At 50.5% G+C, this 26,253-nt stretch overlaps 1 protein-coding gene across 3 annotated transcripts; it reads left to right on the top strand.

Annotated features, from left to right (window-relative positions):
• The first annotated feature begins 6,063 nt into the window (after positions 1–6,063).
• FCAMR (Fc alpha and mu receptor) lies at positions 6,064–26,223 on the top strand. 3 transcript variants are annotated; one of them, XM_070767855.1, is made up of 6 exons: positions 6,064–6,463; positions 9,195–9,255; positions 14,613–14,951; positions 15,890–16,649; positions 17,321–17,475; positions 18,341–19,624. In XM_070767855.1, exons 1-6 carry the CDS (start codon positions 6,425–6,427, stop codon positions 18,508–18,510), a joined length of 1,524 nt encoding a protein of 507 aa, XP_070623956.1. In that variant the 5' UTR covers positions 6,064–6,424; the 3' UTR covers positions 18,511–19,624. The 3 variants fall into 3 exon arrangements, with proteins under 3 accessions (XP_070623956.1, XP_070623955.1, XP_070623954.1); XM_070767854.1 differs by lacking the exons at positions 6,064–6,463; positions 9,195–9,255 and adding an exon at positions 21,718–26,223 and having other exon boundaries at positions 14,414–14,951; positions 19,532–19,634; XM_070767853.1 differs by lacking the exons at positions 6,064–6,463; positions 9,195–9,255 and having other exon boundaries at positions 14,414–14,951.
• Positions 26,224–26,253: the final 30 nt, after the last annotated feature.

Below are 26,253 nucleotides of genomic sequence, written 5' to 3'. Positions count from 1 at the left end.
CCTGATGTTAGAGTATATTCAGAGGTCTGGGTAGAGAAAGATTGGTTAGAGACATGTGGGTGAACGTGAGCGGGGTGTGGCGCATGAAGCTCTTTGTATCATAGGCTAATGCCCACTAGAAAGTATCCACCATGGAAGAGGCACTAAATTAGCAAGCGGACAGGATGATTTGGCCACCTGACATCAGCCAGTTTCAGGCATCAGCCACCATGGCACTGGCATAATGGACACAAAAGAGAAGTGGTCAGGGTCAGAGGGAAGGACCACGGGCTCCCGCGACAGCCTGGACTCCCGCCAACCAGGCTGAGTTTAGCACTGTTGCTAACGACCATACAGCCTGCGAGCAATAGAGCTGACCCAAGTCCCCCGTCCAGCACCATTCGGGGACACCAGCTGCTCTTCCATGACAAAGTAATTATTTGGGGTCCCTTCCATTCTGCAAGGGCCAGTGGTTAGTCATCACAGGATAATGTCTATTCCAAATAGGATCTTAACCCAATAATCCCAACCAGTAAGAAATACATTTGTTTTAATCCCCAGACTCAAGTCACTGCAGAAAGTTTACGCTAAGAGCTGTGAAGCATGTTTTCCCATGGTGGTCTCCACCAGTACCCCGAGAAGAGTATCAGCTAAGATCTTAGGCTATGAGTACACTGCTATGATCTATGGTACGGTCTCCTGGGATTCTTTACTCTGTGCTCTTCCCAGGAGGAAGTTAAACCACCTCAGTACTCTCCTGGCTGCCTTTAGAATGTCTTCTGTGTTTGGAGGGTGTGAATGTTGCTGGATTGTAATCTTTGCTATCAGCCCAATGATGATTGGAGTTGTAAAAGCTTGCTAATGGCATTATAGAATGATCATTTGTTCTATACAAGCACTTTCTTCTGTTATCATCTGGACGAGTGACAAGTCTCATAGTTCACCTTCCTCTACGAATTTCTAAGGAAGTCATAAAAGGATTGTAGTAATCCAAATGACTTTATTTTTTCTGACTGCTCTGCATCTTCGTTGCTGTGTGCAGGCTTCCTCTAGTCACAGGGAGCAGGGGGTTCTCTCTAGTTACAGTCCTTCTTAATCCAGTGACTGCTTTTGTCATGGATCACGGACCCAAGGCTGAGTGGGCTAAGTAATTGTAGCAAGTGGGCTTAGTTGTCCCAAGGCATGTGGGGATCTTGGTTCCCAGATTGGCAGAAAGAGTCTTAACCACTGGACTGCCAGGGAAGTCCCTCCAAGCATTTTTAAATAATGCTTTCTGCAGCCTTCAGTATTCTGACCAGAACTTTGGTGAGGCAGGGGCAGGAGGGAAGAGTCTCTCCTGCAAATAACAAGGATAGTAAAAAAGCTTACATGTGTGGGTAGAGTACGCAGAAAAATGTACAATGATGTGCAAGTTCAGTTCAGTTCAGTTCAGTCCAGTCGCTCAGTCATGTCCGACTCTTTGCCACCCCATGAATTGCAGCACGCCAGGGCTCCCTGTCCATCACCAACTCCCGGAGTTCACTCAAACTCACGTCCATCGAGTCGGTGATGCCATCTAGCCATCTCATCCTCTGTTGTCCCCTTCTCCTCCTGCCCCCAATCCCTCCCAGCATCAGAGTCTTTTCCAATGAGTCAACTCTTCACATGAGGTGGCCAAAGTACTGGAGTTTCAGATTTAGCATCATTCCTTCCAAAGAACACCCAGGATTGATCTCCTTCAGAATGGACTGGTTGGATCTCCTTGCAGTCCAAGGGACTCTCAAGAGTCTTCTCCAACACATGCTTTTGAGTGTTCAACATCAACATACTTTTGATGTTCAAAAGCATCAATTCTTTGGCACTCAACTTTCTTCACAGTCCAACTCTCACATCTATCCATGACCACTGAAAAAACCATAGCCTTGACTAGACGGACCTTTGTTGGCAAAGTAATGTCTCTGCTTTTGAATATGCTATCTAGGTTGGTCATAACTTTCCTTCCAAAGAGTAAACATCTTTTAATTTCATGGCTGCAGTCACCATCTGCAGTGATTTTGGAGCCCCCCAAAATAAAGTCTGACACTGTTTCCTCTGTTTCCCCATCTATTTCCCATGAAGTGATGGGACCAGATGCCATGATCTTAGTTTTCTGAATGTTGAGCTTTAAGCCAACTTTTTCACTCTCCACTTTCACTTTCATCAAGAGGCTTTTGAGTTCCTCTTCACTTTCTGCCATAAGGGTGGTGTCCTCTGCATATCTGAGATTATTGATATTTCTCCCAGCAATCTTGATTCCAGCTTGTGCTTCTTCCAGTCCAGCGTTTCTCATGATGTACTCTGCATAGAAGTTAAATAAGCAAGATGACAATATACAGCCTTGACGTACTCCTTTTCCTATTTGGAACCAGTCTGTTGTTCCATGTCCAGTTCCAACTGTTGCTTCCTGACCTGCATACAAATTTCTCAAGAGGCAGATCAGGTGGTCTGGTATTCCCATCTCTTGAAGAATTTTCCACAGTTTATTGTGATCCACACAGTCAAAGGCTTTGGCATAGTCAATAAAGCAGAAATAGATGTTTTTCTGGAACTCTCTTGCTTTTTCCATGATCCAGCAGATGTTGGCAGTTTGATCTCTCGTTCCTTTGCCTTTTCGAAAACCAGCTTGAACATCTGGAAGTTCACAGTTCATGTACTGCTGAAGCCTGGCTTGCAGAATTTTGAGATGAGTGCAATTGTGTGGTAGTTTGAGCATTCTTTGGCATTGCCTTTCTTTGGGATTGGAATGAAAACTGACCTTTTCCAGTCCTGTGGCCACTGCTGAGTTTTCCAAATTTGCTGGCATATTGAGTGCAGCACTTTCACAGCATCATCTTTCAGGATTTGAAATAGCTCCACTGGAATTCCATCACCTCCACTAGCTTTGTTCGTAGTGATGCTTTCTAAGGCCCACTTGACTTCACATTCCAGGATGTCTGGCTCTGGGTGAGTGATCATACCATCGTGATTATCTTGGTTGTGAAGATCTTTTTTGTACAATTCTTCTGTGTATTCTTGCCACTTCTTCTTAATGATGTGCAAGGAGGAATGTAAATCTTGACCACCAGCAACACGGAAGTGAAAACATCTCTATACATTGTTCTTAATTATTCATTAGAAAACATGTTTTGGAAAGGAGAGAGATTAATATATAGATTCTTTCAGAACAAATGATTTTTTTGGATTGGTTAATATTCTGTATGCTGATTTTCACTCTAGTGTGTCTTTTGAGCGAATAAGAGCCTTTGCCACAACTGGAATTGGGGGTTGGAGATGGGGATGTCGGGAAGTGAATAAAGCTCTTCCCAGATCTGACATTTGGTCTAAGTATTATTTCGCCTTTTTCTGGAGTCTGGGCCCTGTAATCAGAAGGTCACAGTGTCATAAATCCATGTGAACAGGCCACCTGTGCCTTTGTGCTGGGCAAGAGAATTCAGTTATGCTCCCAAAAGAAGTAGCCAGCACAGTTTTCACCCCCACAAAGTTTCAGAGAGGACGCCACTTTGGCTTTGGACCAGTGCTCTGAAAACTAGCCCATGCTTTCCAAACTAACTCGACTTTGTAATTCATGTATTTATAATAAAAAAGCCTTTAAGGTGTTCAAAAAGAAGACATTATTTTTTTGCAAAATGACCACATAGGTTATAAAATAATGAAAATTTGACAAGTATTTATTTTTAAATACAAGATCATTCCAGACATATCCTGAGTAAAATTGACTTTCCTTTAATCTTTCAAAAGGCAAAAGAAAAAAGGATAAAGAGCAGCAGACCTCAGAATAGGTGAAAACATTCAAAAAGGACTCTGGGGGAAGGTTTGATCATTGTAAGACTCTTTCTCTCCCTGTTGCTTTGTGTTAAGCTATTAACACTATCAGCTAATATTTACTGAGAATTTACTGCCTGTTAGGCACTTCAAGTTCCATGGATTATCACACTTAATTCACATAATAACTTTATGAGATAGGTGCTAATATTCACATGTTTTAAAGATTAGGAAAACGAAGTTTCCAAAAGATAAGTAATCTGACCCACATCACTTTCCCAGTGAAAAGTACAACTGGGATATCAGTTTAGGGGAGTCTAATTCCAAAGTCTTTGTGATCAACCACAAGGCTATACTGCTTTCTGAGGAGCTGGGAGGGGAGACTCTAGCCAAGCACCAATCCTCTCTGCACCTGCATGCTAAGCTGCTAAGTCACTTCAGTCGTGTCCAACTCTGTGCGACCCCATAGACGGCAGCCCACCAGGCTCCCCCATCCCTGGGATTCTCCAGGCAAGAACACCGGAGTGGGTTGCCATTTCCGTCTCCAGTGCATGAAAGAGAAAAGTGAAAGTGAAGTCACTCATTTGAGTCCGACTCTTAGCGACCCCATGGACTGCAGCCCACCAGGCTCCTCCGCCCATGGGATTTTCCAGGCAAGAGTACTGGAGTGGGGTGCCATTGCCTTCTCCCCTGCACCTGCATAGGAGTCATTCAACTCTGAGGGTGAGTTTCTGAAGGCAGGACTGCCATGCACAGTTCTTCACCCTGTACACTGCTCCAGGATGCCACAGCTGAGGGGAGGCCATCCACATGGTAGACGTGTTCCAACTTACAAGGGAGGCTCTAGGTATTCGCGAAGATCTAAAGGCCATGACCAGGTCCTGGGACAGCAGCACACACAGCTGTGCACAAATGAAATGGGGTAGGGCCCTATGGTCCCAGCCCCCCAGGTCTTCAGCCTGCCTTTTGTCCGCAGAAAAACTTTAGCCAAAGAATAAGTTTAATCAGAGAAGTGAGAAATGCAGAAACAAGGGAAAACACTCAAAGGAAACCAAATAATAATAATGTGCTCATTAAGAACAGTCAAGAGCCATTAGTTCCTTGTCAAGGGCTACAGGTAATATTCTGAGCCATATCCCATGAGCATTTATAGATACCGAAACCCCCACCAGGTAGAGAAGTTAAGTACATGATGAGCAGACTGTAGCCATGACATAAGCTGCCACAATTCTGAAGTCCTCAAGAAATGGAAAAAAAAAACCAGATCCTGGAACAGAAGATTAACTGTACTTAATCAAGATGACACTGGCCAGATCACTGATGACCAATTTCAAGATGACTATCAGAGCTGACCATGCTGTTTCTGCAAATAGCCCCTCCCTCTGTCTATAAAAGCTCTTACTCCTGATTGTCAGTGCCGGTGATAGGCCTTTGGACAAGTATCCAGCTTCCCCAACAATTGCCTGCATCCAAAATAAAGCAAACTTTCCTTTGCACCAACCTGGCCTCTGTAATGGCTTTGGAGCGGCTCGCAGCCAGACCTGGGTTCTGGAACACAAGGACACTGGCACGCACGACTGCATGAGACCGTCTTGTCCCAGCCATATGCTAGGCATCCCCTGGGGGTATTTCTTTTCCTCTCCTATTGCTTTCAGTGACTCAGTTCCTATCCCTACTGTGTCTGCAAACCTGGAAGGGAGAAAGCATAGGCAATACATGCTGCCCCAGTGGTTTCCAATATGTAACAATACGCCAACTGCATCTATTTATTTTAAGGAAGAAGTGTCGTTTCTAATTGCCTCGAGAATACTACCTAGTCTATCAGGGGTCCTGGTGAGAGCCTTGTGTCCCCTGAAGCCCTTTCATTGTTGAGTGCTTGGGCTACGCCTGCCATTTTAATGTCAGTTTAAAGCCAAAAGAGGCAGACAAATTACATCTTGTGCAAGATATTTCCATGAACTATCTTGGGGTAATTTTGAAGTACGTCATCCACCTGGATAAGCGACACTTGCCAGTGTTCTCTCTCCATGGAGATCATCTCATTTACTCTATTGTGTTTTGTCCAGAGCATAAGCGGTAGCTGCCAAGCGTGCAGTTGAACTGGAGTCAGGGCCTCAAACTGCCTCCCCGTGGAAGTCGAAGGGGACTGGTCAGCTAGTAGGCACAAGCTGCCAGCCAGACAGCGGGGAATTCCTTTCCTGAATTTTCTCTTCTGCCCAAGCTATTGCATCACTTTACCCAGAAGAGTTCTGAATGAATTGGCTGATCTGGCGCATTCTAAAAACTCTGGGCCCTGGACTGGAGGGGACATAAGAGGTAGAAGGATATGTGTCAGTGCGTTTCCCTTAAAGCTACTGTCATCACCCCTGGGAAAGTTCTGCAGGAATGAGGGGTGGTAAGAATGACAGGGGGCCTGGACTGGCTCCCTATTATAAGAAATAAAAACCGAGGCCCAGCGTGAAGCGCTGATGGGAGTGTAGAGTGGTGACCAGCAGCCCTATGCCTCACGCCTCCAGTTTCCAGTGCTAACTCCGGCTGCCTTCCAGCGCATCGGACAGCCAACTCAGCCTCAAGGTTTAAAGAAAAGAAACTAGAAGGTTTCCAATCACCAGCACGTCAAAAACAGAAAAGGAAAAGTCCAAGTGGATTTTATTTCTGGACTGAGATGGATCTAGAATCCCCAGCTAAGCCTGGAGATCCAAAGGTGAGACGAGGCTTTCCCCAAGGGGTTGGGGGCTTGTCTCCTGATGTGGGTGATGAGGGGCAGAAGCAACTGTCCCAGAACAGCCAGGCCTTGCTCCCAGGGGCCAGGGAAGGATTCTGGAGGTCAGGCCAGCATCTCCCTCCTATGGTGCTACTCTTCTCTCACTCCCACTCTCCCACCAGAGTGTAGGACTCCTTACAGTCCCCTGAGTGACTTAGAACCAACTAATGTTAAGAAGGGCTTCCCAGTTGCTACTAGTGGCAAAGAGCCCAGCCTGCTGATGCAGGACACATGAGAGACACCGGTTGGATCCCTGGGGTCAGGAAGATCCCCTGGAGGAGAGCATGGCAACCCACTCCAGTATTCTTGTCTGGAGAATCCCACGGACAGAGGATCCTATGGGGTTACAGTCCTTAGGGTTGCAAAGAGTCGGACACAACTGAAGCAACTTAGCACACACACATGTTAACATTAAGAAGGAGAAGGAAGCATGGAGCTCCTGCAGTCAAAGCTTTTGTGTGGCTGTGGAGAGGAGAGATGCTTTGCTCAAGGTCATTGCCATGGGCAACACGGAACCTCCTGAATCCTGGTTCTGTGCTCTTTCCTCTACACCTGCCTCCTTCCTTTCTCGTCTGCTGCCACAGGTGGGAGGACAAGAGAGAAGCAGGGCTCAAGGGGGCAGCAAGGACTTGGGGAGTTACACACCAGCCTGGGCTGAAGCTGGGGTAGAGCCCTTCCCAGTGGGACTGAGGGACAAGAGAATTCCCCAATGTGCCCTGTCCTCTAAAATGCAATGCATGATCCTAGAGGTATTTGGCCCCAAGCTACTGAGTTGGGGCTCCCTGTCTCCTGGAAAGAGGTTTGTTGACTTGGAGGCTTTCCGTTGGATGTTATCCTTGCAACCTCCAATCAAGGTTGATAACTCTTTGGAGGCATTTTATCTCACACCCCATGCTTCCTCATTGCCCCGCAGAGGCGGTTTTGCTCCTGTAGCCAAGAGATAGCTGCGCCCACTGGGGCTTCAGAGAAGCCAGGCAGTGCAGACTTTGGCCCCAATGTGCGCTGTGTCGGCACTTAGCACTTGAGAAAAACCTGCCTGGGGGAACCTGGACAGCAGCCCCAGAAATAGCCTGGACCTGGTGGATATTAATCAAACAACAGATTAGGTGCAGACACACCTGGGAGAGCCTCCAGATGAGAGCAGGAAGCCAGCAGCTTCGAGGGCAGGGAGGGCTTGAGGCTGCCATGATGGTGCCCGAGACAGGAGGCAGAGGGAACCTGTGAACCTTGCCAGATCTGACCACCCTGGGGGCTCCACCTGGGTACAGCTCGCAGAGGCTTGAATGGACACAGCCAGGCAGAGCCATGCTGAGGTGACAAGGTGCCTCACAGAGCCGACCACGGACTCCGTCTCCTTCTCTCCGCTCTCTCCTCCCTTCATCTCCTGCCTCACCCTCCCTTCCCCCTTCTCCTGTTTCTCTGAACCACCCCCCCCCCCGACTCCCACCTTGTTCCCTTTTCTCCTCCTTTAGCCCAAGCCCAGTCTGGCCACTGGCCACATGTGGTTTTGTCAATTTGGAGAGGGAGTGTGGTGAGGGGACCAGATTATGACTGTATGAGATTGTTCTCAACATGAGCAGGACAGGTATTAGCGTGGGAAGAAGGAAACAATGGCTAACTGCAGTTTGATTTCTTTAGAAAAAGTATCCACAGGTCCCAGGAGCTGCAGGCAGTAGAAATATTCAAAGAAGAGATTTTTAACCACTCAAAAAGCATCCATGAAAACCCTCTGGGGACGACAAAAGAAGCATAATGTATTAACACAATCCTTGCCTTTTTTCCATCAGCAAGCAACAAAGGGCCACTGATAATGGTCAGTATGGTGTTTCTCAAAAGAATGAGAGGTTCTTGTTCATAACTTGTTTAGTTATGCTCAGTTACGTGCCTTGGGCACCTACACCAGGCTAGATCCCAATTCAGAGCCTGGAGGCTCAAAGTCCTACCTTCCAGGAGCTCCCTGGCCTGTGGGAGAGACCAGAGCAGGGCGAGAGCAGCAAAGGCCAGGGGCCAGGGAGGGATTTCAAGAGCTTGTGGAGGAGAGACGGAACAGGACCCTCGGGCAGAAACGACTTGGCCTGAGAGTTGGTTTTTAACTCCTGCTATTGCCTGGAGGCTCACATCAGTGAGAGAGATTTTTCCTTGTAGGAAGCAATCCTTCTGTGAAACAGAAGGGGAAGTGGGAGACTCGGCACCAGGCCCCCTGTGGACGCTTCTAACTCAGTCATTTAAGTGGCACAGCACCTGTACTGAGTCTCAGTCCCCGGGAGAGGAAGCTGATCCCCAACACTGAGTAACCTTTCCAGGGTCCCACAGTTCCAACTAAGCCTTAAACTTCTGGCCTGGAGAGTTTCCACTACACAGTGCTCCCCCAGATCTAGAGCCCCAGGCTGGCAAGCGGGTGCTGGGGCTGGCATGCCACAGAGGGAGTTTTTCCAGGCTTGGTGGCAGCGAGCCAGCCCAAATGTGGTGTGTCTGGGGCCATGAGGATGGAGCCACGCTTCTCTCAAAGGGCCGTGACATCCTGCTCTTAAATGAAGCTGATCCGGCCCCAGGGCTGAGCTCACCCCAATCCCTCAGTGAGAAGGTGACCAACCAGATCCCAGGGCTACTGGACCAGCGTCTCACTCATCTGCTCTCAGGCCTCCTCTTTGACGGTGGTTTTTTCTTGCAGGTCACCAGCCAGAGGGCAGGATGGAGAATGCTTGTCTTCCTCCTGATGTGCCTGCTACAGGGTGAGTTCCAAACAGCCAGATTCAGAGCTTGCACACCCAGACCCGAGCCTTCCAGGCTGCAGGCCGGTGAGCACCTCAGTGACCTTCAGCAACCCCTCCAAAGTACAGGCATTCTCCATGGCTTTGGAGCGAAGGAGTGATTGGATCTGGGCCCAGGAAGAGGGTGGGAGGCGAGAGCTCACACGAAAAGGTGTATGTCCAGCCTGATGATCACTGGGATATTCAGTGTTTTGATCTGTCTCTGCCCTCTTCCATTCAAGCTGACGACTGAAAGTCAGCTGCATTTTCGAGATATGGGTTCCAGGATAGCATCGCTCTATTAGCACTCATTCTAAAATAACTCAAGTGCCAGGCCACAGTACGTCATGTAAAGACAAAGACCTTGCCTTAAAGAGTGCAGGGTCTACAAAGAAACCAGATGGGTAAATAAAAACCACATCGATGCATTTACTTCTTTAGTCAGTGCACACTTATGGAGGGCCTAGCCTGTACCAGGCACTAGGGACAGATGGATGAAAGTCAAGTTGCAGGCTGGTGTGGTGATCAGGCTCAGACAGGGCAGCACAGTCCTGTCTCCATGCTGTGGTATCTGGTTTTATTCTGATGGTAATGGGGAGCCACTATGGAAGGCAGTAAGTCTGTGCCCAGAGTATCCAAGTAGATGCTTAATAAAAATGTTGAAAGAGTAAATTAACAAATAAATCCTGTGATAACACCCTGAAGCTGGGAAAGATTGAAGGCAGGAGGAGAAGGGGACAACAGAGGAAGAAATGGTTGGATGGCATCACCAACTCAATGGACATGAGTTTGAGAAAGCTCCAGGACATGGTGATGGACAGGGAAGCCTGGTGTGCTGCAGTCCACAGGGTCACAAAGAATCAGACATGATCTATTGACTGAACAACAAATAATAACACCAAAAATAATTTTGTTTGGCTTATAAACAAATCATATTTTAATGAATCAAAGGTAGCTAATATTGGAGCAAGAAACCTCTGTGATATAATCACACCACCTCTTTATTTTCATCTCTCACTGCCCGCTTTAAAATTTTTCAGTAGGAGCAAGCTTCCTGGCCCCCAAATGAAAACTCAGGCAGGCCCATGATTTTTCAAGTCTTGAAAGTTCTAATTGAATCATTTTAAGTAACCAGTTAAATATTTTGGTCAACCATTTCATCTTCATTCAGAGATGTGCACCCCCCCGGCCACCCCAGGCCTGCAGTCAGGAAGGCAGGGAGGGGTGTGAGGCTGCCTTCCCCCCCTCCCTTGGTCCTTCTCCCCCACTCGGAGGCAGCTGGCACCTGGGACCCCAGCAGGGTCACAGTGGCGGGTGGGAGGGGAAGCAGGAGGCAGGCTGCTCATACCTGATGGAGTGGCCTGGAACTCTCTGGCCTGGTAGGCTTAAGAGCTGGATCTTCCTCTTGTGGATGTCTTTGAGGACCCCTCCAGGGACCATCTCCCTACTGTGGTCCCTGCACACAGAAGACCCCATCTCAGATGGCTGCAGGCTGGTTCTCTACCGGCTGGGCCCCACTGCTGGGCAAAGGGAGCGCCCAGACCTTTCTCATCCTGTTGCTGGGGCAGAAGTGATCCATCCCAGGCCCAAGCCGGCTCTCCCTGCTCCTGCCACATGCCCCTTACAACTCCTCACACCAAGTCAGGCTCCAGTCTGTGGTCTCCAACTGCAGGCCTCACTTCCCCGTCCCTGCCTGAAGCCACACAGTGGACACTGCTGGGAGATGATGGGTGAATGATAACAGGGGCATCACCTCCACAAGGGGCCCCTGGGAGCCATCACACTGACCCTAAAATGCCAGCCCTTTCTTTAATTCTCACAGTCACTAGTACAAAATTCCCCAAGCCTTTATCACATATAACTAAGAGCTTACATAAGAGTCAGGCCTCCTGAGTGGCACTAGTGGTAAAGAACCCGCCCGCCAATGCAGGAGACATAAGAGACGCAGGTTCGAGCCCTGGGTCGGGAAGATCCCCTGGAGGAGAGCACGGCAACACTTCGCTATTCTTGCCTGGAGAATCCCATGAACAGAGCAACCTCTCAGGCTACGGTCCACGGGGTTACAAAGAGTTAGACACAGCTAAAGCAACTTGGCACGCACACGCAAGAGCTACCAGTTATCCACTGAACAAGTTCTTAAGGGTGCATGAAATTTGATATTGATAAAAGAAAAAAATGTGCATTGCAAAAGTTGATTAAGGATTCCTAATCAGCTCTCAACTGCAAAGTCAGAACACCCCATCCTGCTGATCAATGAGGCTCATAAATCCTCTTGCTCTGCCCCCTGCCCCACACACACATGTAGATCACACACAGATTCCAGAAATCAGAATGTCATCACTGTTGTCCTGAGATAGTCCTTGTTTGTAATTACAAAGACTTGCTTTTTATGATAAGTTGCTATGTAACTTTATCAACAGTGGCATAGTTGCGATGTGTCATTTAATTAAACCCACAGTGAGTATTGATTTATCTCTAACATTTATGGTCTTGACTCTTCCTATAATGAGACCTTAAGACATATGCAATAGGCAGGCCAGCTTTATGGGCATGTGCCCTGTGCAGTCACACAGGGCCTGGTTTATAAGGTGCCTGGTTTAATGCTCTACTATTGCCTTAGTGCAGAGAAGGCAATGGCACCCCACTCCAGTACTCTTGCCTGGAAAATCCCATGGACGGAGGAGCCTGGTAGGCTGCAGTCATGGGGTCACTGAGAGTCGGACACGACTGAGCGACTTCACTTTCACTTTTCACTTTCATGTATTGGAGAAGGAAATGGCAACCCACTCCAGTGTTCTTGCCTGGAGAATCCCAGGGACGGGGGAGCCTGGTGGGCTGCCGTCTCTGGGGTCACACAGAGTCGGACACGACTGAAGTGACTTACCATAGCATAGCATTGCCTTAGTGAACTCTTAGTAACTTTGGAACGAGAGGTCCTCCATTTTTATTTTGCACTGGGCCTTGTAAATTATGTAGCCAATCCTGGCAACAGGATTAAACTTTCTTGGGTTCAGAGGTGCTAAACACATAGAGCTTCCCTGATAGCTCAGTTTGTAAAGAATCCACCTGCAGTGCAGGAGACCCCGGTTCGATTTCTGGGTCAGGAAGATCCACTGGAGAGGGGATAGACTACCCACTCCAATATTCTTGGCTTCCTTGTGGCTCAGCTGGTAAAGAATCTGCCCACAATGCGGGAGACCTGGGTTTGATCCCTGGGTTGGGAAGATCCTCTGGAGAAGGGAAAGGCTTCCCACTCCAGTATTCTGGGCTGGAGAATTCCTTGGACTGCATAGACTATGGGGTCGCAAAGAGTCAGACATGACTGAGCGACTTTAACTTTCACTTTCAAAGACATAGAACAAGTTGTAGATGCCAGGCACCCATATCCTAAAGCAAGATGTTATAGCACCGATACAGGACTGTGGAGAGAGATGGCAAAGCTGGTTGTTCCAGAAATAGCCCCCATATCATTCCCCGAAGAATCATCATGGGTTGAAAAGAAGATCTCACAGTAAGAGCTTTCTGGAAAGAAGCAGTGTGATGTGCCCTGCACCACCTGTCCATAAGGGACAGAGGGCTCACCTCTTCCCCACTTTTAGAGGAGTAAGAGAAGGCACTTCTAGGAAGCCACTCAACAAGCTTGCTGTAGTCCCAGCAGTCTCCCAACAGCTCGGATCCAGCGGGGACCAAATGTGGATCCCAGATAAGGAGCTGCCCCAGGGCCTCCAGCAAGAGGGCCACCCAGGGGGAACTGTGACTTCAACCGAAGGGGCATGAGGCCCCAGGTCACAGGCTTGATGTCAAGGGACTGTTAAAAGGCCAGCAGGAGAGGAGGCAGTTCCTACCAGGCGGGAACTAACCGCAGCAAGAGGCCCCGACAGGGAATCTGGGAGGCAACAGGGAAGGACACGACGCTGGACGCTGCCTTGCCCAGAGGATGCCACCTGCAGGCCAGGACTCCTCCTGCCCTCCCCTCTCCCCTCCACACCCAGCCCCAGAGGGGCCCCAACAGCAGCTCTGAGTAGAGAAGGGGGTCCAACAAAGCACGGTACCCTGAGCAGTCCCCCTCCCAAACATCAGGCCTCCAAGCATAGCTGGAAGAAAGGAAAAAGGCTTCAACTGGATAAGAGACTGGAATTGCAACAATCATTGGGCTGTGTGTTTTCTTATCCAAGTGACACTACAAAAGCTACTGTACTTGAAATTAGGTCTGAGATCTCATCAAGGAGCAGAGACATCCCAGAGCCAGGGTGAAGAGGCGGTCAGTGAAAGGGCCGTAGACTGAGCTTCAGCTATGATCGCAGCCACTGCCAAAGCAGACGTAGTCACCGTTCTTCTCAGCTTTGACGGCAGCCCTTGGTGGTTTCCATTTCTAGAGAAAAGTGAGAAGTGTTGCAAGCGCTGGTCTGAGGAGGTACCGCCAAGCAGGGCAGGATTCCTGTGCTTTCAGCACCCTCTCCTTTCAGCAGCAAGCATACGCTTCTGTTTTTACTATTTTACATCTCTCTTTTTAAAAAAATGTATTGAAGTATACCTGATTCACAATGTTGTATTAATTTCTGCTGTACCGCAAAGTGATTCAGTTATACATATACGTATATTCTTTTTCATCTCTTTTTCCATTGTGGTTTATCAAAGAATACCGAATATAGTTCCCTCTGCTATACAGTGGGACCTCCTTGTTCTAGTATCTCTCTTTTACATTCCATGCAAACAAATCACGGTCTTTTGTCAGGTGTTGCCTTGGCCCCCTTATAGGTGCTTAGGTGGCAGCTTTTTAAACATCTGCACTGGAGCCCAGTGGCTAGAACCCAGGCTCTGGGCAGACTCGCAGAAGATCAGCTGGCACAATGTAAGTTCTGTGGTGGTTAGCTGAACAGTGGTAAAATCATTCTTGCATTTTCATCTCTCAGATGGGGCCTTTCACACAGCTCCATTCCATCCTCTGGGGCTACTCCTGATCTAATGCTAAGCACTGACATTTCTATATTGATTCTTTCTAGCTTCCCCTGTCGCTGGTGGTGAAGAATCCTTCTGCTAATGCAGGAGGCACAGGTTCGACCCCTAGGTCAGGAAGATGCCCCGGAAGAGGAAACGGCAACCCACTCCAGTATTCTTGCTTGGGAAACCCTATGGACAGTGGAGCCCGGAAGGGCCACAGTCCATGGGGGATCACAAAAGAGGCAGACACGACTTTAACAACAACAAAACCTCTACTTTCACAGAGGCACTTTCTGACCTGTTTCCTAATTCTAGCAGAGTCTGGACCTCAGAGCGCCTCAAACGGCGACACACTCAGCACTCTTTCTCCATGGACTTTTTTCTCCCTCTGCCTGCAGCCGCCAGCGCACTGACGGGCCCACGGCTGGTGTCCGGGGAGCCTGGGGGAGCTGTGACCATCCAGTGCCGGTACCCCAGCTTGGCCATCAACAGCCACCTGAGGAAGTACTGGTGCCGCCTCGGGCCCCCGGCGGGGGTCTGCCGCACCGTCGTGTCCACCAACCGCTACACGCACCTGCGCTACCGCGGCCGCGTGGCCCTCGCGGACTTCCCCAAAAGAGGCTTGTTTGTGGTGAGGCTGTCCCGGCTGTCCCCGGAGGACGAGGGGCGCTACCGCTGCGGCCTCGGGAACTCAAACAACGCGCTGTTCTTCAGCATGAACCTGACGGTCTCTCCAGGTCAGGGCCGGCGGCTGGCGGGTCAGGCGTGATGAATGCTAGGAAGGGGGAGAGACCACAGGAAGCCCAGAAGCCCAGGAGGGCTGAGGTTTAACCAAGGCTGGTTAAACACGAGGACAGTGATGATGAAAGGTGGGGTCATCCAAGGACCGAAGGTGCGGGCTTGCATTTCAGATGGAGGGAAGGTAGATACCAGGGAAAATGGCCCAGTTGCGCCAACGGCCCAATACTAGGGACTCCCCGTAAGCGATCCCACCCTATTCCCCCTGAACGCTGTGGCACACGTATTTGAAGTGTTCCATGAAGCTAGTGAGTTAGATAATGTGGCTCCGTATGGTCACATCTCTTTGTTCAGACGTGCGGAGCAGGTAAGATGGGCAGGACCGAGCCCTTCCTAAGACAAGAGCCTCTCAGCAGGCGTCTGGCAGGGGCCAGGCCGGGGTCCTGTGCGGCCAGTTCCGGAGAGCTGTCCGGAGTCAGGTACCCAAAGTCCAGGGAAGGGCGTCCAGGCTGTGAGAGGAGGTGCAGGCAGACAGGAGTCCAGAGAGAGGACTGTTCGATTAGAGGCTGCTCTCTAACCATCTGCAGACACTGGCCACTCTGCTGTGGCTGGAGTTTTTCTTTTTTTCTCATTTGCAGAGCAGTACGTGAAGGGCTGTGGGCCTCTGGGGAAGCGGACACCATGGGGTCCTGGGGCAGTTGGATAGAGAACATGTGGGCATAAAAGAAGGAGACAGGAACATAAAGTGTCAATATTTGCAACAGACTGGAGAATACATCTGGCTTTTTCTGTTTTATCCAATATATTGGCCAAAGACCGCACTGCGTAGTGAGGGTACATTCTACATGGCAAACACCTCAAGCCTGATGTCCTTTGCTAAAGCCTGTAGGCAGCCCGGACAGCCTTCTCATTAGGCCTCCTTCTGCTGTTCACACAGGTCTTTCCAGAACCATCCCCACAGCCACTTTGGACTATGGTGAGCTCATCACAGGATCCTTTGAAATAACATCACCCCCAGCCACCAAAAGATGCACACGAGGAAACACCCAGACGACAGGAAGACAGAGGACAGGATGGGATACAGTTGCCCTGACTCCAGGAGCCAGGAAAACCACGGCTTCAGCCACAGGAAGGCAAACCCCAGGAGCAACTGCGGTAGTGGCTCCAGGGACAGGCAGCCAGGTAGAGGGCTCCGTCTGGGCAACTGTGCCCACTGTGCAGAGTCCGGCTTCAACAGTCAGAGGCATGACCGGTGCAGCAGAACGGGGTCTGGTGTGGAGCACCAGCAATTCAGAAGCAACCAGGGCCAGGGCCAGCGAAAGAGAGAGGGAAACTACTCCTGGGGTTAACAGGCCAAGCGAGGAGACAGACAGCGTCAGCGCAACCCCGGGCACCACTGAGACAGCCGCAGGGACCATTAGGCCATCACCCCTGGCCTCAGAAAGATGGATGTGGGAACCCCTCCAAGAGGAGACATCGGCTTCTGAGCCACAGAGCCTGGGCTCCATTGAAGGGACCATCCGGGCTGCGGCTGTGTGGACCTCAGAGCCAACCCGTATAGAGATGGCATCTGCGGAGGGAAGCAGTGAAGGTGACCTGGACACCCCTGCAGGAGACGGTGGTGCCCGCGTGATGCCGAGCCAGGCCCTGGCAGCGGGGCCCCCTGGGCTCCCGACCGAGGAGTCTTCCGTAAAGAGGTAATCCCCAGGCCCCCCTCCCCTGGGGCTGCACCTCTGCCCGCTCCCTCAGTGAGCTCAGCTTCACATGCCCCTGGGTCTGCTCACTCCTCTCCTCCCCCTCTGTAGCCTCAGGACAGTTAAGGGCAGAGGTCACGGGGGGTCAGAATGCTCCCTCCTTCCAAGGTCCTCACTGGGAGAATGCCATCTGAGTATTTTCACGTGACTGAGCAAACATCTAAGCAACAGAATATTTAGAATATTTAGGTGGGACTGTTGGGACTTTTCGTTCCTTAAAGATGAGGAAACAAAGCTCCAGCGGGTGGCAAGGTGGGGTGGCGGGGTGACTCACTGAAGCCACAAAGAGAGACTTTGCAGCAGAACCAAATGCCTAGCGTGGATTCCCTGACCCTGACTCAGTTCTCTTGGCCCCTGTGGCCCACTGGCAGGGACCCCACACAGGTGGTTGGGGAGGGGCAGGACTGAGGACTTGGGAACCGGGAGGCAGGGGACCGCGTCCCAGGTCAGCGACTAACCCACCAGCCGTGGAACAAGGGCGGCCAACCGGCCCAGGCCTCCACGTCGCCTCTGTAAAATAAGGGGTGCGGCCCCAGGGCCTTGGCTTCCTGGGGTGCTCCAGGCCCCCCTCTCGTGTGCTTTTCTGACGCCCACTCCTGCTGCTTCCTCTGCAGCATTTCTCTGGAAGAGAAGAACTTCTCTGGGATCCTGACTCCAGTCTCATCGGTGCTGTGCCTGCTTATGCTGGTGACCCTTGTTCTATGGAAAAGGAAGCTCCAGAGGAAAGGGAGCTGTGAGTGGGGTCTAACTCGCCCCAGGCCCGCAGAGGGTAGGGCTCGTTCCCCTCTGACACCCTCAGGACTGGGGCGGGTCAGGGCCGGGGCCAGCACTGCTGGATGCGGAAATGCTAAATGCTAGTCTGGGCCATGCCAGCCAAGCTTGGCCTTGGTTCCTTTATCTGTCAAATGGGAAAGTCATCTGTTTATTTATGTCCTGGTAATGTCCGAGAGCCTAGGGAGACGTTCTTCAGAGAATGGTGAGACTGTTGCTCAGTGTAGGCCTGCTGCTGCTGCTGCTAACTTGCTTCAGTCGTGTCTGACTCTGTGCGACCCCATAGACGGCAGCCCACCAGGCTCTCCTGTCCCTGGGATTCTCCAGGCAAGAACACTGGAGTGGGTTGCCATTTCCTTCTCCAATACATGAAAGTGAAAAGTGAAAGTGAAGGCGCTCAGTCGTGTCCGAGTGTTAGCGACCTCATGGACTGCAGCGCACCAGGCTCCTCCATCCATGGGGTTTTCCAGGCAAGAGTACTGGAGTGGGGTGCCATTGCCTTCTCCGCAGTGTAGGCTTAGGAACCACGTGAACAATGCCAGCAGCAGACAGGAGTGCAGGGCCCAGAGGTGCAGCCAAACTATACCTGCACCCTCTGCAGACCTCTTACAGCACCAGGCCCAGGTTTAAACACATCTAAAGCAACTGCTCCACTGTGGTTAGATGTGGCGAAGAAAGGGTGAGATACTGTGGGAGCAAGAAAAAGGAGCTAAGCTTCCCAGACCCAGGGCCCTGACGGCCTGGCCCAGTGTCTGCAGATCTAAGGGTCAGGAAGCCCTTGACGCTTGCAGCAGGTGAGGGTGGTTCTTGGGGAGTCGGGCTCAGCGCCCAGGACCCTCACAGTGTGCTCCGTGTCTGTGCAGCTCAGAAGACAGGAAGGTCCTCAGGGGTCACCTTGATTCAGATGACACAGTTCCCGGAGCTGGGCCTCCAGCCAGGCCAGCCACCCCCGGTGGGAAGGAAGAGGCTCCAAGTTGACCCTCCTCCCCTCCACGCCAGCCTGAGTCTCCCGGCGAGAGACCCAGGACCCTAAGGAATGGAAGGATAAGCCACTCGGTCACTGTGGAAGAGGAACCAGGACTGAATACCATAGCCCAGCTTCTTCTCTTCCTTCCTCCACGTGAAGAGCTGGGGCAGAGGGAGCTGGCGGGGTGGGACTCCATCTAGGGAGACAAAGGCTGGGCCAAGGAAGGTCGAGCATTTTCCACGGCCATAAGTGACACTGTGACTCAAAGAAGGCTGCCAGAAAGAATCAGTTCACTACTGGTGGAGGTCAGTGGACCCGGATAAGGCGTGAAATTTCCATTCCTGGAGGTTTGAAAATAGGAGAGGCTTCCAATCAGAGTGCAATGTTAACAAAATTTCAACCATCACTCCTAGCCCCTGTGGGTGCCCCCTTTTCTGATGTCTGTTAGCACCCAGCCTACTGCACACGTTTGATTATTCATTTCCAGTAGATTCTAAGCTCTGGGGGCAGTAATTGCATGTTGTCCTTCTCACCACGTCCCCGAAGAACTTCAGCTCAGTAGAACCCCCAATAAATAAGTGTACTGAATGGCTGACTGGAGGGGCGTGGTCTCTGTGGCCTCTGGTGACCCTGCCCACGAAGATGCTCTGAAGCACTTTCAATGTTGGGGGGGTGCCCATAGATGATCCCACAGGTTCCTACATTGGGACCAAGAGAAAGAACACTTGTTCCCCATTCATCCCTCCCCATTTGGCCCCATACACATGATGCTGTAGACCTTTTGACCCAGTCAAGATTTTCTGGGATTTTCCTAAGTTCATGAAGGAGAAGGGTATTTTTCAGTAGATTCTCATCTTCTTCATAAAGCTCCTCTTATTCAACTGCTTATAAATCCCTGATGCCAAGGACTGTTGATAAAGCTGGAAAGCGGTTATGGTAAGAGGGGTGGATAAGAAAGAAATAGCCAAGAGGAATTTTATGTGGATTCTGCTTTGTGACCATTTCATCACATGCTTGTTGGGGGTTTTGCTCTAGTCCCGGGTGTCATGTCTCGTCAGGCGTCACCTCTGCTCTTTCACTTTGCCAGATCTGTCAACAAGCTGTCTGAGCTTCACGTTTGGACAGAGCAGCCCTCAAGCAATGGAAGAGAAGGGAAAGAAAGGCTCCACCATCAAGTCAGGAATTGTCAGGTAGATATTCCCAGAAAGCTCAGCCCTGCCTCCTAAGCTGTCAGCAGCACCACAAATCCTACCTTGCTGCCCCTGCAAAGCTGGGGCTGAACCCAGACACTGTCCAGAGAGCATAAATATGAAACGCTCTTCATGGTTTGGGAGAGAAAGGCTCACTGTTTTGGATAAGCAGTGAAGTTGCCTGCACCTAACCAAATGGATTACAGAACTTTAGCACTAATAGATCCTCAGAGATCAACCAGTCTAAAACCCACTGCCCAGGGTGAGATAACTGAGACCCTGTGGCAGCAAAACAGCTTGCTGAAAGTCACTCAGTTAACCCAGTTAGGACTGGCAGGATGAGGACTAGAAAAGGGAACTCATGACCTTGACCTAGCTCTTTCCTCACTTCACCTTTGCTAAACACCATATCAGAGCAAAATTCATCATCAAAACTCAGGAATCAAAGACACCACACCCCTGGCTCTAGACCATTTTCATGCACATGATCTCAGGGGCCTGCTTCAAACACCTGTAAGAGAGACAGAAGAGCCACCGTCATCCCATCCAACCGATGTGGAAACAGGCCCTCAGGGGTATAGAGTTCAACCACGGTCCCTCAGCTCATGGCATGCAGGAATGGGAGCAAATCAGACTATACAGGGTCCTATACACTCCAGCAGTGTTTTCCAGAGGCATCCACAAAACGCTAGCTTCTGAGGACTGTTACGAGCTATTCTGAGGAAAAGGTTTGGTAGATCAAAGAAATTTGGGAAACATGGCTTAAACCAAAAGCAGGTTTTGTGCAGGAATTTTGGAAGACTTTAATACACCAAGGTGCATTATGAATAGCCCTGGTGGGAGGGTCAGGGGACATTGTACGTGTTTCCTCGGGTTTTGGACTATCGTGTTTAGCTTGAAGTGACCTCACAAGACTGGGCTCCTCAAATCGCTCCTTGTTTGGGGAAGCCTGATGCACTGAATCAGGGGTTACAAACCTTTTCTATAAAGGGCCAGAGAGCAAATACTTCAGACTTTGCAGGCTGTAAAGCCTCTGTTGCAACTGCTCCACTCTGCCCTGGCAACCCAGAAGTGGCCAAAAACCATCCTGAAGTGAATAACTTTTGGCTGTGTTCCAACAAAACTATTTACAGAAGCAGGCCACAGGCTGGATCTGGCTCAAGAGTGGTAATTAATTTACAGCCTTAGTGCCAATCCCTGCATTAAACCGTAAAACCAACTGAGGCTCTCCACTTCCCACTCTGATATGAAGGATCTGACCCCAACCTCCTCAACAGCTTCCCTTGACCACCCTTTGCTGGCACCTTCCTCCTTCTGAGCCCTTGTAAGCCTCTATCTGGGATGCAGCAGTTGGGCATTCTGCCTGACCACCTGCCTGGGGGAGGGAGGGCACCTGGGGGCCAGAGTGTTGTCCAAGGGGTTGGGGTCAGGGGCAGCTTCCAGAAGTAGGAGAGGCTGCCAAACCAGAGTGTTCCAAGGAAAGCTGAGGTCCACCAGCGGGGAGAGCCAGTACAAGCTCAAAGGGATGGAGCAGAGCCAAGACCAAAGTCTTTGGAGCTGAGCAGAGATAAGATCTGAGTGAAATCGTGGCCAGGAAGGAAGTGGGGGAACCCCTAAGGCTTAAGGCACTCCTTTATGGGCTTAAGGTGCTCCTTTATGGGCTAACGAATACTTGGAGAGGGGCAAGGGCCAGGATTTAAAGGGCCAAAGGCAAAGGAGGCTAAGAAGGCCATGGCCACCGCTGGGAACTGTCAGCGCTCTGGTTTTTAATCTCTTATCCCCAGCTAGCTTGATACCCACATCTCTGGGATGAGAAGCAGGGGGACTTCCATCTCTGAAGCTAGAATCAGCCAAGTGTCCATAGGAAGTATCCAAGATACAGGGAAGCACTCCCTTTCCTAAGATCAAGCGTGTTCTCTGGATTAGGGAGCAACCCTCCCAAGTCTCACCTTGCTACATAACAATGCTGCTGCTGTTCATTGAGTATCTCTACCAAGCAGGCACACTCCCGGGTGTTTTCACGTTCTACGTTCACTTGATGCAACATTTCTATAAAGTAGGCAAGATAATCCCCATTTTACAGATGAGAAGACCGAGGAGACAGAAAGCGGCCGGGAGCCACTGAACACAAGGCAGCCACAAACGAAATCCTTGATCATGGCACTGCACCACCGTGCTTGGACTTACAGCTTGCTTATTTTGGTCACATGCTTCCCTGTTTAAGATTCTAGAGAAGTCCTTGTTTTCCTCTTTTAGGCCTGTGTGTAAAAAGTCTCATAATCATTTCCAGTAATTTGTTCTCTTCAGTCACTGAGCTGACCTATTCCTGTCCTGGCTAAGTGAAGTGGAAAAGTTCAGAGAGCTGGAGCTAAGTGAGAAAACTTCACTGACCAGCCCTGAGGTCCTTACTGGCATTTGCAAAAATCCAGCTCAGATCCTAACCGCTTGCAGGGGTGTCCATCTGTCACAGGTAACTCAGGACAAGCGCTTGACTTGGCAGCCGACTTCTCATACCCTTCTCATACAAGGTTTGGGGGGTTACTTCCTCTACTCCAGGAGCCAGTGGGGTCTGGGAAGTACAGAATCAGCTCCCGTCAGATACAGAGAGGGAGGTATTTCCACGAAAGGACTTACACTTCACTTCAGTCAAGTAGACATGTATTATGTGATTATTTTCCATTGGTGCAGATAATCCAGGGCTAAGAGCTTGACAAAGGTCGAATGGAGAATGGAGAGCCCATACTAAGGAAGTGTGTTCTCTGTGGGTGGTGCTGCATGCCAAGTTCAGGGCCACCAAGCCCTCCATGTTTCTGGAAGTGACACAGCGTGACTTACAGGCACTGGGCCTCCCAGGCCAAACTGCTCCCCTCACTGTCAACAAGGGGCTGAGCCATCACCCCACGGCCCACCCTCCAAGGGGACAGCTGAAACCCAGATGGGCAGCAGAGAGGTGCCAGCTGCCGGAACAGACCCGATACCGCACTCCTAGAGGCCCATAGCCATCACGAGTACTGAGGCACTGGGTCAGGGGGCCGCTCTTTGCCTCCTGGTCCTGTTTGGCTGAAACATTTGCTGATTAGCATCTAGGGTTTTCTGTTCTGCCTCTTCCGGCCTCTGACCAAGTTCCCATCCTTTGCCTGTTTCTTGCCTTGATCTAGACCTACCAGTTTTGCTCTGAGCACAGAGGTTCAGTTAACAAGGGCCACCTCCTTTCCTAATGTTACAGATTCCTGGTTCCCCAACCCTGAGTATCTTAGAAGGAAGAGAGCCATGATGACCGTGACCGAAAGCATTTTCCAAGTTGTCCCATAATTTGATGATGTTGCACTTCAAACAAGAGTTCAGGAAGAGGGCACTGGGGAGTTTGCTTCTTTAAATCCTGGCATGGGAAGGACAGACTGGTTAGGAAATACAACTCTCCCCCACCCGTGTAGCACAGACAGCTGAAAACCAACTACAGTATATGTCACTGGAAAGAAATGGATTATACACCATTGTACAGATGGGAATGTTGAGGCTCGGATGGGCACAGGCTGCAGGGGGATCACAGAGGATGTGTTTTTAATGGCTGCCACCAGGCAAAGCTTCGGCTAAAGGCCAAGCTTAGACCAGGAACAAGGAAACAGCAAGTTTTCAGGAGGACCCCAGTGGCTTATGAGAGGGGCTGGGCCCTGCCACCTGACACTCCACCTATTGACTTTGGATGTCTGCTCTGAAAATCTTCCTTCTTCCGCCCCTCCCTGGCCAGGGGATAGAGGCAGTAGAGGGCAAGAGAGTGGTTTGGTAACTTCAGAAAAGATTTGCTCATTTGTTCCTGCCTAGCAGAATCAGAGAATAAAAGCTCTCTGGGGTCCCAGAACTGGCCTAGGGGAAACTGAAGGAACCTGGAGACCGAAGCCAACTTTCCACTTCCAGGATCTTTCACGCTCTGGTTCGACACTTCTAGCCCCCTCGGGCTCAGGCGTGCCCACCACCATCTCTGCCGTCACACCCCCACCAGTCACAACGATTGAGTACAGACAACCCCTGACTCCCGCCCCACTCCAGAAGGCCTAGAAGAAATGTCGTTTTCACTTTCTAATTAGGAATCAACAGAGTTGGGTAAACAGTGAGGGGCTGGACATCTGGGCAGTGACACAGGGAGGCAGGTTGTCAGGGATAAGGAGGTGACTCAGTGAGCTCATGGAGACAGAGAAAAGATCTGAGGCCCCGGTGCACACACGTGGCCAGTCAGTCGCTCTCTGCGACACATCCAGTGACCTGAACCTTGAATCTGGTAGCAGCCCTCCTCCCCTCACACTCCCCACATGCCTGCCACCCAGCATGCCACTGTGACTTTTCCCTCATTGCGGTTGTTCTTGGCATGGACACAAAGCTGCCAGGTCATAGACGCTCTGCTCCAAGTCCCCTAAGAAGGGCCCTGTGGATCCCCTATGAAATCACCCACCAGCCAGGCAAACATTTATAAGGAAGCTTCCTCCTACCTACTTCCTGACAGGGAGGTTCACCAGAAAACCTCTGGACATAAGTCTGGGCTCAGAGACTCCTCCAAAATCTGACCCGAGCTAAGCCAGGCCTACCGGACGGTTCCAGTCTGGGGCTCCAGGCAGTGACCACACAGGGACCACGCTGCCAAGCTGAGCAAAAGTGAAGTCGTCCACGTCCCAGGCCCTCTCTCAAGCCCCAAAGGTGAAATTAAAACAGCAAGAGCCAACGCTGTGCTCCTGCCAATGGATGCCAGCTGGGCCAGGAAATACTAGATCATTATTTGCTGATGGCAAGGGCAGGCAACCTGGGCATAAATAATCCCAAATGGTCCACTTCCTTAAAAAACAGGGTTGGGAGAGGAGGAGAGGGGCTTGGTATTTAGCTTTTGCAGAGTCACTGTCACAATTCTCTTTTCCAGCAATTGTTACTAAAATGCTCTATAAATGCTTACCAAGAAATGCTCAATTTCAGGGCTGGCTGACCTGGGATTAAACATTGACTGCAGACAAGGGTTAAACATTGACTCAGCTAAAGACCTGCACATGGGAGCAGAGAGCTGGCAGCAAACAGCAGCAGTAGGCGTTTCCTCTCCCCACTCTTGTCCTACTTGTCCCGCAAAGCTGCATTCATGAGGACTGTCCCCAGGGAGCGATGCTGAAAGGGCAGTGGAGACCTGGGGAAGGACCAGATAGCATAGGCCTCCCCTTCTCTGTTGGTGGCTGAGTCAGCCCAGGATCTGGGAGCCTCACACTGGTAGTGCCAACCTGGGGGCCTGTGGACCTGGCCTTCTCCAGTCTTGGCGGGATCAATTCTTGGCAGGTGCAAATGGGAGCCCTTGGCTGCCTGGGAAAACAGACTTCCAAAGATTCATCCGGGGGAGTAAAGGCTTTGGGAAGTGGAGGAAAGTGCTCAATGTTGGGAGACCTTGGTTCTCGACCCATCCATGCCATCAGCTCATTGTGCAAACCTGGCCAAGGCCTCCCACTTCCCTGCCCTTGGTTCCTCATGGGTCAGCGGAGAAATCAGTTCATTCCAACAGCCTCTGCTGTCCCCATGCTGAACCATCAACACCTTCTAGATGCCAGCCACTGTCCATATTATACTTAATCTTCACACCATAGTAATGGGGTAAGGATAATTAGCCCCATTTTATAAATGAGAAAACCAAGAACCAGAGACATTAAATAACTTGTCAAGGGGCCCCCTGCTAGGAGGTGGCAGGACTTGGATGTGAACCCAGGGAGTTCCAGGTCTGGAGTGTGGGAGCTTTCCCAAGGCTGCACTGCCTGGCTGGTGTGTGGGGCTGATGACTCTTCAGTTAGACAAAAAGCCCTTAAGGAACAGGGATGCACACCCCTGCATGTCTCAAATTTCCCTGGACCTCGAACTTGCTGCAGGCATAGTTTTGCAGTAGACTGATTGAACAACTGGTCACGGACACAGCAGAAGTTTGTGGTGGGCTGAAAAATGGCCTCCCAAAGATAGGTCCACCTCTGATCCCTAGAATCTATAAGTGTTACCTTGTTTGAGAAAAGGGTCTTTGCAGATGTAATTCAGTTCAGGATCTTGAGATGAGATCATCCTGGATTATCTAGACAGACCCCAAAGGCCATCACAAGTGTCCTTATAAGAGAGGCAGAGAAACATTTGAGACGCACAGAAGACAATGTGAGCCAAGGACACAGATCAGAGTGGTGTGGCTACAAGGCAAAGAGGGCCAAGGAATGCCAGCAGCCACCAGGAGCTGGAAGAAACAAGGGTCCGGTTCTTCCCCTGAGTCTCCGAGGGAGCCCTGAGCCCACACCCTGATCTCCGACGTTTGCCTTCCAAAAAAGAACACTTTTCAGCTGTTTTAGGCCACTCAGGTTGTGGTCATTTGTTGAAGCCGCCACAGGAAACTAATATGATTCTCAATCAAAACACAGAGTCCTAGAAGCGGGAAAGCCTTGGAGGTCATTTGGTCCAGTGCCCAAGTTTAACAGATGAAACACCTGCAGCCCTGAAGGGGAAAGTGATTTGGCAAAGGTCGCTCAGTAAGTTAGAGCCGGGTACAGGCTCGCTGACCCCAGGCCAGGGCTCCCCAACTGATTCGTGCCAAGTCCCAGGGTCATGAAGGGCAAACGAGGAGACT

Source organism: Bos indicus, chromosome 16 (assembly GCF_029378745.1).
Source record: "Bos indicus isolate NIAB-ARS_2022 breed Sahiwal x Tharparkar chromosome 16, NIAB-ARS_B.indTharparkar_mat_pri_1.0, whole genome shotgun sequence".
Lineage (NCBI taxonomy): Eukaryota > Metazoa > Chordata > Mammalia > Artiodactyla > Bovidae > Bos > Bos indicus.
Note: the sequence above shows the minus strand (reverse complement) of the source record. Positions and strands in the feature narration are given on the sequence as shown.

Bases quoted from the DNA above. Each gene is read 5' to 3' on its own strand.
- FCAMR (XM_070767853.1), top strand. From the start codon at position 14,438: ATGGGGGATCACAAAAGAGGCAGACACGACTTTAACAACAACAAAACC. The intron at 14,952-15,889 runs GTCAGGGCCGGC...CTGTTCACACAG, and splicing joins GAACCTGACGGTCTCTCCAG to GTCTTTCCAGAACCATCCCC. The intron at 16,650-17,320 runs GTAATCCCCAGG...CTTCCTCTGCAG, and splicing joins GAGGAGTCTTCCGTAAAGAG to CATTTCTCTGGAAGAGAAGA.